The following is a 14391-nucleotide window of genomic DNA, read 5'->3' on the forward strand; positions in this document are numbered from 1 at the left end:
TGAGCTTTCCACAAGGAATGGCTTTATTAAAAAATAAAATATGACTAGATAAGTTTTCACTGTGTTGCCCATCAGGCACAGAGATGCATTTGTATTTTTTTTACAAAAATCATGGGGGAAGAACAGGCTTCACTGGCCTTCTGGAATTCAGGCACAGCAATTAGTTCATGGGTACATGTCTCTGTTCACACACAAAACTTTTGGCATGGCATGGATGGCAAGTTTCAACTAGAATCTTTGTGGTTAACAAAACCTCATTTGCTTCTGTGGAAAACCAAGTATCTAGGCAGAGCTATTACTTTATTATAAGAGTATTAGATGTGGGTTGGTTTGGGTTTTTTTTTTTTTCCTTCCCTCTAGCTGGATTTTTACTACACAGGCTCTCTTCTACTAATCCAGATGGTTTTGGGTAGCCAGGACTAAGTGCCATGCCAGTTTATGAGGTATAGTCCAGCCAAGCAGTTCTTCATTCTCTATGTGTTGTCTGCTGTCCATTACTTCAGCTCTTGGCAGGAATTTCTGATGTGCAAACATTCCTTAGGGGACTTGTTCACATAAGCTGCAATATGTCGCTATTTCTGGAAACCTTCAAGCAGCCCATTATAATCAGGTGGTCATGTTTTCCTAGGACAAACAAGTCTGTTCAGACTTTGTCCTGTGGAATTTCAGGTTGTTTGTACTGTAATCAGAGGTCCCATCTGCTGGGCATTTCTGTCCTTTAGCACATTCTGGCCACACTGAGCTCCATCCCTAATTACAGCCTGACTAAAACTCAGAAGAGGAGTTGAAATCAATTTTCCATGCTATCCTCTGTAGCTCCCTTCTACCATTTTTTGACCTTACATGAAATCCTAGCATTAGTGCTTGAAATATGCAGGCTTATCAGGGACACTTCAGTATTGTTTATAGGACAGCTCAGGTCATTTTAGCACTGTTTTAGTCTCAGTTCTCTCAGAAGCCTGGCAGGCATGGCTCTCTTCACATTCACATGTGCTGGGACAAAGAAGCAACAAATCATTTCAGTGTGGGTCAGCGAGTGGAACACTTGTAATTACTGCACAACAGTAACAATACTTTTACCTGGGACACAGAACTGAAAGCAGAGACTAGATCTTTAAATAAATCCCAGTGTTTATACACCAACACCTCTAATTACATGGCATAAGCCTAGAAACATCTTCAGATATTGAACCTAGAATACTAAGTAAATTCATAGCTAAAATCAGGCATTTTTAATGTCTGTTGCTTAGATATTTAATTGCCTTTCAGAAATACTTTCTCTTTTCTTGAGAAATTAAATAGACTCTGAGCAAAATGCTTCAGCCTGTTCTTTTAGTTTTCACCCCTCCTTCCCATTCATGAAATGCAGTGCTAGGGATATTTTGAGCAAAACTGTTCAACTCTTAAGTTTCTGTGGTCTCACAAAAGCACTAAATAACATTAGTCCCCCATCTCTTTGTCCATGGCAGACTACATTTCAAGGCATCCAGTATGCTGTAAAAGGTTAATTTCTGCTGTCAGCCAGGCAATGAGATGTTTGTGATACTTTACTCCTCATAAATTAACGGTGTTTGAATTCGTCCATCCCCTCCTCTGTTTCAGTCTACATTTTGGCTTACTAGCTGCTGTTAACACCCTACTGGCCATTTAATCCCAGTTATACCCATGACTTCAGACTTTCTTATGTGTAGCACCCTTTTTCCAAACGGCTCTGAAGCAGTTCACCCCATGCAGTTGGTGGAGACTGAGTTTTGTGAGTCTGACTTAGCCAGGTCACTTACACTTGCTAGGCCAGAATAAGAATGTCATTACAGAAGGTTACTACGAACTCAAAATGCATTTCAGCAGCAGTTTCAAGCAGATGTACTAAGTAAGCCATTTTTAAGCAATTGCTTTTTTGCCTTTGTTTCTCCAACAGTGGGAGCTTTTCCAGTTTTTTGTGCCCTCAAGCTCTTGGGCTTATCAGTCCCTATGTTGGAATATGCAGATGCATACATATCAGGATGCCAGGTCTTCCCAGCAGCCTCACAGGCTTTTCAAAGCGGAAGGACAGGTGAGATAAAGATGTTTGATACATCCTCCCTGCTGAATGGCACTTAACACATGGTCGTAAGTGCACTTGCAGCAATTCAGGACAAGAAAGGGAGTTGCCCCTCTATGGCTAATTTGTGCCAGCCAGCAGGCAGCTTCCACAGTGCAACCCTCATCACAGTGCAGGGGTCTTTGGCAAAGCAGGGAGTGCACTTCTAGCCCTGTGTAAGTCAAGATGTAGGAGAGGAAAAAAAGAGGGTGTCTGCTGTGCACAAAGTGCTCTTGAAGAGAGGTGTAGCCAAAATAATCTAGATTCATTAGAAACCCCAACATATACAAGTGAATTTAGGGATCCTAACCAGAACAGCACTGGATTGTGGCTGTCATTTTGTTAAAACCAACCTTCAGCATGTGTCAAAGTCCATTTTAGCTCAGGGAGCATTCAGTCAACTCCAACTTGCTGCACAACAGGTCTGTTCACAACTCATCAGCCTTAACAGCCACACCATGCAAGACAGCAGCTTTTTTCTCCTGCGCCTCAGCTATACTGTCATTCATTCCTGGGGTTATCCCAATAAATATGAGGGCAGTGGAGAGGGATGTTCAGGTTGAAGCTGTATCACTTATACCAGCTGCCTTACCAGGCAAGCCAACAAGCTTGCAGGTGAGGGATACCAAAACCTTATAAAAGATGTGGGAGAACGAAGAGCTTTCTGCTGGTCAGCTTGATGGAGCTAAAAAGGGGAAACAATAGTAGAAGTTCCCTATTACCCTGCACATCCAAAATTCCTTGAACAGAAAGCCTGGAGGCAGGGCAGACCTCAACACCCTATGGATGGCATGTGCATTGAAGGCAAGGAAGCGTGCTTTCTCTTTTATAGAGCTCCATGAAAAAAACTTATCTCCTTTCACTGAATGCAAGTCAAAAAGATCTGTTTCTTTCTGCACTCCTGCACTACTGTAGTGCTCAGAAAAGTCTTTATTCATCCTTGTTTATTTTTTAGAAAATCCCTATGGCTCTAGATGTTTAAAATGAAGCATTAATTACATGGAATATGTGCCTTTAAAGTCCAGAAGCTGCTGGATATACTGCAAAGGTGGGTTGGGCCAGGAATGACCCAGGGACCTCTGCAGGAGACGCTGGTATGGCTGTGAGGCACTGGCAAGGCAGCAGTAATCATGATCCAACCTTTTCAACATAATTAGCAGGATAGAGTCCAACTTGACCAGTGAGAAGTCGCCCCTTGCACCAGCCCTGCTCATCTTCCTCACTAATCTTCATTAGTTCTTCACCTAAAAGTAAGAATAGTCATTAGGAGGCAGCCTTGAGAAAGGTAGCATGGCATTTTTACCCACCTAAGATGACTTAATAAAAAGCAAGACTATTGGTCTGAATCACCACACTTTTCTCCCCTTATCAACACCCATATCATAATGCACAGTTTAATCAAAGCCAGAATTACTGATCTCTTCAGTATTTACACTCAGTACCATCACCTCAGCCAAGGAACTTAAACAGACTTTCACTTCTTCTATTCAGCATCAGAAATCTTTTGTGCCCTAGAATTCTGCCTGCTTTTCTCTCCCTAAGGAACATGCTTACAAGCCAGTGTGATCAGATGGATCTGAGACAGTTTTTTCTTAGTGGCTCCTCTGATAGGCAAGTGGGAAGGAAATACAAGAAGCTGCTAAGCTCCGGCTGTTAGGACCCAAAATGCCTATTCCATGATGGAGTGTCTGGTTTGACCAGTAAGGCATGAAATCAACTGATTTCTCAGACTATGACCAGGAAAGACTCTTAACAGTCTCACATCTACTTTGGGAAGGGGCAGAAAGAGCCTCTCCTCTACCACAAGGTCATACTTCTGCCAGAGAGGGAGTCTGACTGCATCAATAGGCACATCCCACACTGTTAGAGTCTCAGAAAGTCACTGCTGTTAAGCTGAAGCCTTACTGGTATGTGTTGCTCAGAGGAGATTCAAAAAGAAGATGACTGCAACTAACAAGTCATACCCCTTTCATCTGCTGAGTGGAAAGAAAGAACAAAGTCAAGTTCTAGAGCACCCACATTGCAAGATATTTTAAAGCAAAAAGTTAGTGTTAGGAAGTTTACCAGTATGGTAACACAGCAGCATAGATACTGGCCTCAGGCACAAAGGCTCTGCTACAGAATGACTTCAGTGACTTTCAATGGGTGCATTTTGGAGAGATATAGCACAGAGATACCATGTAAAACTCAAAACAAGCAAGATCAGAAACACTCCCAAGATCCAGATGTCCTCTTGAAGTTGAGAAGAGGGCACATGCAAACTAACTAAAGGAAGAAAAGGGGACAGGTCTGTTTGCTCCAGCACTCAATCCTCTGCTGCAAGCCAGGATCTCCATCGTCAAGATAGCCATTTTGAGCAACAGTTTGCATAGCTGTTTTTGCCAGCTGACCTCTGCCTTCAGTAGTACACGTAAGTCAGGTGAGCTTTCTCCCAAAATACCTATCTTCACATTACTTGAAAAGATGATCCAGAACACCCACGTAATTTTTATATCAATGGTGCAGGGAGAAGCATTTAATAAAGTTTCAAGACACAATTCAAAGTAAATGCCCTAAGAGGAGGCAGGAAGGATCTGTTTTATCACTTGGGGTGTGCTCTCCCTGCATTCTGACCAAGGCCTAGACAGTCTCTTTCCATGCGGTCTCACTAGCTTTTAGTCTAGAAAAAATTAGATTTCCCACTGTATCATCCACTTTGAAGGAGCTGGTAGTGGGTCAGACCAAGGGAAGGATAAGTGTCAGTTTTCAAGTGGACATCCAATTCTTACAGAGTGTTTCAATCATTCAGTCAGCCCGAGTGAGGACAGCAAAAGGTTAGTAAGAGATTAGTGCTTGTGTACCTGCTTTAAAGCTCAGCTCATCAGCCTCCTGTCCTGTGTAATCATAGAGTGCTCGTACCCGTACACCTGGTACCTTTAGGTCATCCTCATGCCCGTTGGCATCCAGGCACTTCTTGGGAGTGTCCTCATCTGACCACTCCGAAATATCTTCCTTCCCTCCGCTTTGTGTGTGGAAGGTGAGAGAGGACAAGATGGTTGTTAGTAGACTGATCGTTCACCCACCTCCTCCCCAATCATGCACTACCCTGACTCCCCCTGAGACTGCTCTGCTATAGGACAGGGTGCAAGAGGCCCAACAGCCAAGCAAGGGTGAACAAGGAAGAGATATCTCAGGAGATACTACATTTTGTTGAAAGCACCCCACATTTGAGCCCTGAGGGCCAAGGGGGTAACATGCTCTCAAAGTATTTTCACACACGCACACTCTTCATGACCTCATCCTACTCTAGCAGACCCTCTCACACAAGGAAGGCCAGTCCTAACTGGAGAGCCCAGCTGCATCCAGAGTTATTCCAGCCAAGAATAAAACAGAGAGGAAAAGCCATGTTGTGCATCTTGAAGAGATGTCTGGAATTATGTTTTCCAGGTCAGGGACAAGAGCAGAGGGGAAGAGCAGCAGAGGACAGACACCTGAAACCCAAAAAAACCCTGCAGAGGCTATGTTCCATACTAACTTCACATGGGTTGGTGCCTTCAGGGTGTCATAGAAGAGGCTGTTCTGCTCCTCTTGATAGGAAAACCTGTAGATTGGCAAATAGGGCCCCCTGAATCCAACTGACTGTGAAATACAGTAGTGGCCTTGAGAAATCTCTATATCCCCATTCTTCTCTGCTCAGTTCACTTTGGCCAGAGTCTACCTTTTAAAGCAGGACAGCTATTGGAACGGTAGGATGAGTCTGTTCTGCCTCTCCCTATTCTCCAGGCTTGCCTCCTGGCAAGGGAAGCAGCTATACCCAAACTTGTCAGGTACTACTCAGAACCATACCAGGGAAAAACAATAAAAATTTGTTGCCTTCATTTAGGAAACCACACAACTCCCAACACTTCTCACCCTCTCTGGGAGGAAGAACTGGGGAAATGCATGCCAGAATCAGACAGCACTAGTCAGACTGGGCTAAATCTTGTCACTAGAAGGATCTTTACAAGGAAGGCACTTTGTGAGGCAGAATGTGCTAGACAAACAAACAAAAACAAACAAACAAAACAAACCCCTAAAAACACAACAAAACAAACCCAAAACCAAACAGCTACCCTAAACTGCATTTTCTACATGGCCTTTTCCAGAGTGCCACAGGCAAGGCCATGGGCAAGAGACAGGAAGTTAAGGAAGAGATACTCCTATCAATCCAACTCATTCACGGCCCTAGGCAGGACTGTACTTTTCCTAACCTGATGTATCCCAGAATTCAGCCTTTACCTTGTCTGCAGAGGGGTCTGTGAGACAACACCATCTCGTGCAGGCAAAATGCTGGTCAGTGTGACATCATCACCCATCTTGCCACTCTTCTCCTTCTTGGTGATTTGCCGCTGTGTTTCGAGGGACCATTCCTGTCCAGAGAAAACCAGTAATACTATCAAGCCACTCAGATAGAAAAGCTGCATACATCTTTTCTGCCCAATATAGAAGGACAGAAGACAAGGTTGTACTTCAGTAGCAGCCGAACTGGTCAGCTCTAGAGCCTTGCTGGCATAGCAGGCTTACTTCTGTTGAATCCCAAGGCGCAACAAGAGGCTGTGAGAAAATCATCACAGAAAGCTGTCCCATGGCCCTGAGCACCACCTCCTGTTCTTTGACCTTGCAGCTGGATGGCTGGAGTATAGCTTGGCAGCCTATGTATGCCCCTTTGGGCACCAGACAGCTTGCAACACAACAACAATTTCAGAAGAGCCTAACACACCAAGCTTGCTGAGCAAAGACATGATCCTTCCAACACAAGACTAGTAATCTGCCAATTTCAGAAAAGCAGCTAATTGTTTGGAAATAGCATTAACACCGTCTAGAATGCTACCCCACCTCAAACTGAGGCCAATTCATCGCCATGCCCGGTCCGTGAGTGTTGCGCCACCACTTCAGGTCCTCCTGGTTGTCTGCAGCCATGATGACTTGGTGGAGATCCCGATACAACGCATGAAAGCTATGACCAGAACAAACAAAACCACCAGCAATCAAGTCCCTCGGCAGTTTCCCAAAAGCCAAGTAGGAAGGAAGAGATTAACCTCATGCACAATTACATAGCATCCTCAATCACACAAGATTAGGTGCTAGAGCAGCACCTATTCAGCCCTAGGAAAACACAGCCACTCTTACAGGAGAGTCAGCTTGGCAAACGGGACAGGCTTGTTTGGTGTGGCAGTGCCTAACAAGTGCCAGCTCTCAGCACAGCTCATTAAATGAGCACTGAAAGAACTCGGCACTTTCTTGCACACAGACATGGAGGTGGTTCAGATTTGTTGCCTCTACCATAAAAGGGGCACAGAAGATTTTTGGCTACACCTATTACCCATTGTGTAACCCCTCTTAGGGCTTACAGGCACTACTTCACAAAAGGCCTCCCTACTAAGGGCAAAATGGGTGGAATAACCATCAGTACTAGAAGGCAACAGAGCTACATTCTTTAGCCTGGGATTATATATAGCAACATGGAGGCATTTCATAGGATAGAAGTACACACACAGGACAGTACTGGACAGTAGTGAAAGAGGAAGGGTTTGAAGGCAGAAAATCCTCTCTGGGGAGCCCACAATCACAGACCCCAGCACTGGTCCCTTTAAAGAGACCAAATGCCAGTTCTAAGATACACCTGAAAGGGGAAGGAACAAGATCTGGCTGATGCAAGCAAGCAGCTTGCAGAGATGCCAGAACTGGCACCCCTCACCAGAGCCTAAGCACTCCTGGCTGGCACAATTCCCCCTGTATCAGGGCCAGTACCTTTCATTAGTGGAGAGGTTGAGATGCTGGTGCAGGTTCAGAAGCATCTCCTTAAAGAAGCACAATCGCTTGCGCTCTGCCTCCTGACAGCCCTCAAACACTTGCTCCATGTCCTCCATGTAGCGGGGATTGTAGCGGTTCAACTCTTCCAGCATCTTCTCATATTGATCCTTGCACTGTAGCAGGAGCACAGCAATGGTGAGATGTGTTGCCCCGATGGCAAACAAGTAACAACCCCTCCCTACTCTGGCTTGGGACTGACAAGTTCTTTTCTACCCTTCACTGTTGAGCAAACACACCAAAGAAATAAGAAGACATCCCATAGCTAGTGTCCCAGTCCATTGCTCTCCTAATATTCTTGCAAATTTCCTGTTCTTCCTTGCTACTCTCTTCTGTACAGGACCTTCCATGCTTTTCCCTCTTCTGGACAGACAAATCTTCTATTTTTGGTAGCCAAGCCTTCAGCTCTAGAGGTTCCACCCCCCTGCACCAAATCCCCTACACTTTTTTCCTTTTTTATTTTAAATTTGTTTATTAATTAGGATCTTGCCCAACTCCAAAGACAGAAACCTTGGTTACTGAAGTCTCAGTCCAGCTCACTAAAACCTCAGACGATGGGATCTCACATCAGGCTTCAGCAGGAGTCATTTCACCGAGGGACATTACCACCAATGCTTTTTCCTTGAAAGGAGTAGCCTTGTGACCCCCATCCATACAACTCACACGCACCTTCTCAGCCTCTTGAGTGCACTTCTCTACGCGCTCCTGCAACTTGCGCATCTGCTCCTGGGAGACAGATGAGTCTGCCTTGGCATGGTTCTCCCTTGTATGGGCTGTTTTCTCCTCCTTCCGGGCTGCATGGTAGTTTTTCTTAGAAGTCTCCACCTGTAGGAGAAGGGATGCAGAAAAAGCCATGATCTTGCGAACACTGATTCTCCAATACTCAGAGGAGGCATGTTAACATTTGTTAAAGTCTGCAGCAACCTAACAGGAATGCCAATTCAGCATTTAGTAAACAATGCTCCAGTGGGAAGAGGTACCTTCAAATGATCTCTTTTTCAGAGCTCACCTGCTCTGAAAAAACCTGCTTAGCTAACATGTCATCTGTGCAGGAATACAGAACCTGTTACCAAAGTCTTCCCATACAGGCAGGAGTTATAAAACCATAAGAACAAGACCCTTGAGACATCCCTCCCTCTCTGGGATTCTCTGCTACTCTGGCTAACCTCATTTGTTTGCCCAGTGGCTCTTGAAATCCGGCAGCCAGCTCTACTGCCCTTATCTCTTTCCCCATTCACACTTTGCTTACATCTTTCATCTTCTTCACCCAGGGTTTCTGGGCCTTGCGGAACCCATCCTCTGCATCCTTTGTTTCCTTGAAGCCTCCAATCATCTGCTTGTGGTAAGCCTCCTTCTGCCAGGCCTTGATCTTATCCGAGTCTTCACCAGCCAGGTGGTTCCGGACAGCCAAATGAATTTCACTCAGTTTGTCTGCAGCCGTCAGGAAGGCATGCCAGGCCTTTTCCAGAGTACCATACTGCGGACCTGCAGGAATAAGCACCACAGGGGCTCTTATACCTACTGCCCACAGAAAGGATTGCAGATTCTTTTTCTCCTGCATACTTCTACCAGTATGGAGTCACTTCCCTAACTCTATCCAATCAAACAAGTCAGCACTGACTGGTCTCCACAGTCCCACCAGGCAGCATCTAGACTGGCTGTTAGAGCTGGATGAGATGGGCATTTCTTTGGGCAGCCTCAACTGTTCCAGATGGTGCCTGCTAGGAGAAGGTTTCTGTAGAAAATTCTCTTCCCAAATCTGCCCTGAGCTTCAGGACAGACAGCAACATTAGTTCATGACTGAAGCTAGGCTTCTGCTCCACAGACCAGTAGGTCCTTTGGGACATCTGTCCCATTGTTTCCTGTTACTTTGTGAGTTTGACCACACTGCCACTAAATCACAGCATTAATAGTTATTCTCAGACTGGAGGAGAAGACAGCTAAGCCATCCTTAAAAAGGGGGTATCTCCAGCTTGATTTAAGACATGGACTGCCCAAGGACTTGCCAAACTAAGCACACAGACTTATTTTTTTTAATAACCAAGCACATGACAAGAGAACCCCTCTCTAAGTGAATCAGAGGGCTGACTACAAAAACAGGCAAACACACAAAAAAGACACCCAAGAAAGTCACCCCCTTACTGGGGAAGGGAAGCCTGTCCCTGAAAGAAACAATGTCACCTCAGTAAGAGATAGCACTCAGAGCAGAGTGCAATGATTGCCTCCTGTTCCCAGTCTAATATGCCAACTTTACCTCTCTCCACATTGGTCCTCCACTTACGGGACCACTGTGTTAGCTGCTGGGCATAGTTCTTCTCTATCTTGGCTCGCTCCTGGAAGCAGGAGATTAAGTCATTGCAGAGCTGGTACCCATCATCCACACGTTTCACTGTCCGCTTGTAGTTTCCAGCCTGAAACGTCACACAACATTATTGTTTATACTGTACTGACTTTCATGTTCCTTCAGTACAGACAACAGCAGGCCCATTATTGCATGGGGAGGGAACATGGGCCCTTCTGAAGCCAGCATCTGGGCTCAGACCCGCCTTTGGCACTCTCAGGCAAACACAGCACTGGAGAGAAGAGGCTGAGATGCTTTGCTTGTTTCTCTCACAGCTCAGAGCTATGTCAGCTGAACAAGGAACTCTCATTCCACAGCATCTGTGGAAGTCACCTACTCCCTGCAGTAACACACAGCATGGTACTGAACCTTCCCACAGTTCCTCCCTTCCACTCCTCAAGGGCAACATGTCACCCACAGACCCGGAACTCAACCCACTGGTAATTCCACCAGTGGGTGGTAAGATGACACTCCTACCTCCCTCACACTCCAATTATCCTTCCTTACCTCCCAGAAACTGCCCCCAGGAACCTCCCCACCAGCATCATCTTCTGATGACATCACCCTCTTTTTCTTGCAGCAGGGAATGTTTGCAGATTTCAGTTAACCTGAGAATAGAGAAAAGTGACTTCAAACACAGCAGTGGCTGAGCCTTTGCAGACAGCATGGTTCTCCATGACTCTTGGAGCTGGAGGAGCCCAACTTGCTGCCCTGCCGTCAAGTACTGGCATCAGTGCCCCTCCAGCTGCAAATGGCAAGGTCCAGCAGAGATGCCCAGGACTGAACTGGCGTCCTCCCTCCCTGCAGACAGGAGGCCTCCTTGGCAGGCCTGTAACACATTGGGAAAGGATGTCATAGAAGACAATGTTGCCAAACCTTGGCTGTACAGATATCAGAGATGCTCGTGAATCCAACACTCTTCAGCAGCACCAAATACTTCTGCAGAGATCCCTTTCTTAACAAAGGCCCTCAAGAGGGTAATAGAAACTGAGGTAGCTAAAGCTATTTGAAATCTGCCTTGAAAGATTTTAAATAAATCTTCTGTCAATGAAGATGACTCCAGCTTCCCAGTATGACTCAGGATTACGGGATTACAACAACTGACAGGAAAACAAGGCTGAGCAGTCAGCAGGCAGGCATGTCTTGAATGGGGAGGAGCCCTATAAGCTGCCCACCAGCCAAGCTGGGCTTGAGCAGAAGTACAGAAACATGCTGGGGCATACCCAGCCAAACAGCAGCGCAGGACACTGCTTCCCTAGAAACATCCTTGCACAGCTGCTGGTTTCACTACACTCACTGCATTAGGCTCAAAATCGAAGCTGAAAGGTAAAAGGTTCATCTCATTCTCTGCTGCCTCAGAACTTTTGCCCATTCCCCTGCGCTGGCTTGCACTGCTAGTTTGTTCCTGATGTGGTACAACACTGAATTCCTTGCAGAGAGGTTCAGGGTTGTTCTTGTGCAAGAATGAGAGAAGGAGTAACAGGACCCAAGCCCAGTCACTTGCTGACAAACCCAATCCTTTCCAGACAAGCCCAGGTTAATGCAGCATGCACAGCCCTTGCTGCCACTTCTCCCCTTGCACATTCCTGGTTATAAAAAGCTTCCCTCACACCCCATAGAGGTATCTGCTCATTTTGCCAGCCCACAGAGCACACAGCAGAGATGAAGATCAGGTCAAGAGTACACATCTCCCACCTCATGCAAATCCTTCTTGGTGGCAGGAGCCTCACAGTGAAGTGCCCCAACCCAGACTGCAGGAATTTTTGACATTTGGCTATGTTTGCCCAGTGTCATCTCATGGAGTGTGTCAGAAGTATATTAATGCTGTTTCTTCTTCAGAAGGCTGGAAGTACTGAATTCCAGTCACTGAAGCAAGTTGTTAAATCGGATATGACATACAGGTGCCTGAACCTTGAAAAACTAATTCCTCCACCATGCCACCAGCTGTCCCTGTCCTCCCTCCCCACCGTTTGTCATCTGACTGCAAAGCCATCTTACAGCCTCCAGGGCATGCAACTCTACTCCTGGCCCCAGTAACTACATACCTGAATGCTGAAAGTGAGATGCCGAAGGGGGAGCAGTGGGAAGCCGGCAAGTGTGTCTCAAGCTCTTCAGACTCTGAAAAAAGACTGGAGGAGACAGAGATGGGTACGGTCAGACACTCCTTTGAAGGGATGATGCCTGTTCTGATGCACTGCAATCCTAGGGGTGTCCCTTTTCTACCAGCTACTTAGGAGGGGCACCCTCTGATATAGCAGCTGCAGCCACCGTGCCTCCCGAGATGCCATGTTCCAGCACGTAGGAGAGATGCCAAATCCTTGTGTCACAAGATCAAGCCCCAGAGAGTTAAAATAGAAACACTGGGGTGGCTGACAGCACTGTACAGGAAAGGTAGCATCACAACAGCTGAGCACAGGGAACAGCTTGGGCCAGAAAGGCCTAAAATAAGCACAGACCCCAGGCACCCCACGTGGGGCCCGGTCTCCCCTCACTGGACAGTGTCCAGTTTAGCAAACTCCACAGCCTCCATGCACTGCTGCATATACTTTTGCACACAGCTGCCTTTGGGAGAAAGAGGGAAGGATACACATACACTTTTCTCCAGTCCCTTTTAACTAAAGATGAAGAAGATTTATACCCAAGTCAAAGAACTTGATAACTCCACATTAAAAAAAAAAAAAAAAAGCCACCAAAACTCACCAGAAAGCATATTCTGGTCTACAGTCCCTTTAGTAGTCAAGCACCTAGCACTGCACTGGTAGGACATGGCTCTCTAGCAGGAGAGCTTTTTTGTCCCTTGCTTCTGTAAGCTGTTCCCATCATATTCTCAGAAATACTTTATTTTGCCATATGGTACAGGGAACTGTCATCAGCTTTCCACAGAGCAAAGAGAAGTAAAAGGTCTGCAGAGGCTATTAGAAGCAAGGGCAGAATAAGGCATTTTTGCTTATCTCACGCTTACATCCCTGGGGACTTACCTCAATGTAAAAAAGTCTATCAAAAACAACAACAACAACAAAAACCTCAACAACAGACAAGCAAAAAATCCCTTCTCAGTCACCAGCACTCAGCTGCAGCTGGAAGGTTAGGGCAGCTGAGAATAGAACCTGCAAAACCTGGAAGTGGGATTTTTAGCCAGACAACAAGACCATTTTTAAGATGAAAGAAGGTAGGCAAAGAGAAGGAAGGAAAGAAAAGCAGACTGGATTATTGCAAGCTAGTGACTTTTTGTGAGGAAGGGGAGGCCAGGAGGTTGAGGGGGAAGAGTTGTGACTATGAGTGGTCCAGGTCACTGGATAAAAGGTTAAAGCTCATCAAAAACCTTATAAGGCTTCCCAGTAGTCCCCAATAAAACCAGACTACACATTCCTGAAATTGCTATGATTTAAAAAAACTTCATGAAGTTATGTAAAGGTATATTTAAAACCCATTCTTTCTTTTTTTCTCCTGATGAAGACATAGATCAATTATACATGACACATGAACGCTGTATCACTTTTTCCGCACCACTCCCCCATCCCCACTTCATCAGGAAGCAATGAATCACAAACATGCCTTCCATCTCTGGTTTCCAATTCGGGCTGACTACATGGTACTAGAATTTGGGGGGTAAATGTGGAAAGCTGTTGTGTGGCAGTACACGCTTGTTCATTCAAGGGAGAGTCAGGAAAAACAAATGTCCCAAAACCTCAATCTATTATTTCTGCAGTTTCCATGTTAGAATTTGAGTCACATCTGCTTGCTTTCTCAGGAGTTACCAACTCAACCAGATTTACGGTCACTAACAGGCTCTGAAATACAGTAGTAGCTGTGCTGGATCAGACTAAGGTTTATCATGGCTTCATAGCCTTTCTAGACAGCAGCCAAAAGCAGATACCTTCCCTCACTTTCACAACAGAGCAAGCATACATGATGCCTCCCTGCGTGTTCTCCAAGCCTCTAACCACTTGCTGACAGGAACTTCCCTGAGCTGGATGTGGCACCTATGAATGAGCACTCAACAGATTTCTCTTCCATTAATTTCTTCAACCTGCTTTTGAACTCATATATGAGTTTTCAGCATCCATAACATCATGTGGCAAAGTATCCCACAACTTAAGGCTTTACTGTAGTCATCAGCACCATAGCTACGTGGGAAAAT

At 45.7% G+C, this 14391-nt stretch overlaps 1 protein-coding gene across 4 annotated transcripts in view; it reads right to left on the reverse strand.

Annotated features, from left to right (window-relative positions):
* The window catches only part of PACSIN3 (protein kinase C and casein kinase substrate in neurons 3), a 24624-nt gene continuing 10233 nt past the window's right edge, over positions 1-14391 (reverse strand). For 2 of the 4 annotated variants that reach the window (XM_048308311.1, XM_048308310.1), the window contains exons 2-12: positions 12296-12379; positions 10758-10858; positions 10164-10320; positions 9159-9394; positions 8579-8734; positions 7850-8025; positions 6935-7055; positions 6338-6468; positions 5595-5660; positions 4921-5081; positions 1-3324 (exon numbers count right to left, since the gene is read on the reverse strand). In XM_048308311.1, the coding sequence (XP_048164268.1) occupies positions 3209-3324; positions 4921-5081; positions 5595-5660; positions 6338-6468; positions 6935-7055; positions 7850-8025; positions 8579-8734; positions 9159-9394; positions 10164-10320; positions 10758-10811 (1374 nt within the window). In that variant the 5' untranslated portion in view covers positions 10812-10858; positions 12296-12379 and the 3' untranslated portion in view covers positions 1-3208. The remainder of the gene's footprint in view (positions 3325-4920; positions 5082-5594; positions 5661-6337; positions 6469-6934; positions 7056-7849; positions 8026-8578; positions 8735-9158; positions 9395-10163; positions 10321-10757; positions 10859-12295; positions 12380-14391) is intronic. The other 2 variants (XM_048308313.1, XM_048308312.1) reach the window with 2 other exon arrangements.

This window comes from Corvus hawaiiensis, chromosome 6 (genome assembly GCF_020740725.1).
Source record: "Corvus hawaiiensis isolate bCorHaw1 chromosome 6, bCorHaw1.pri.cur, whole genome shotgun sequence".
Taxonomy (NCBI): Eukaryota; Metazoa; Chordata; class Aves; order Passeriformes; family Corvidae; genus Corvus; species Corvus hawaiiensis.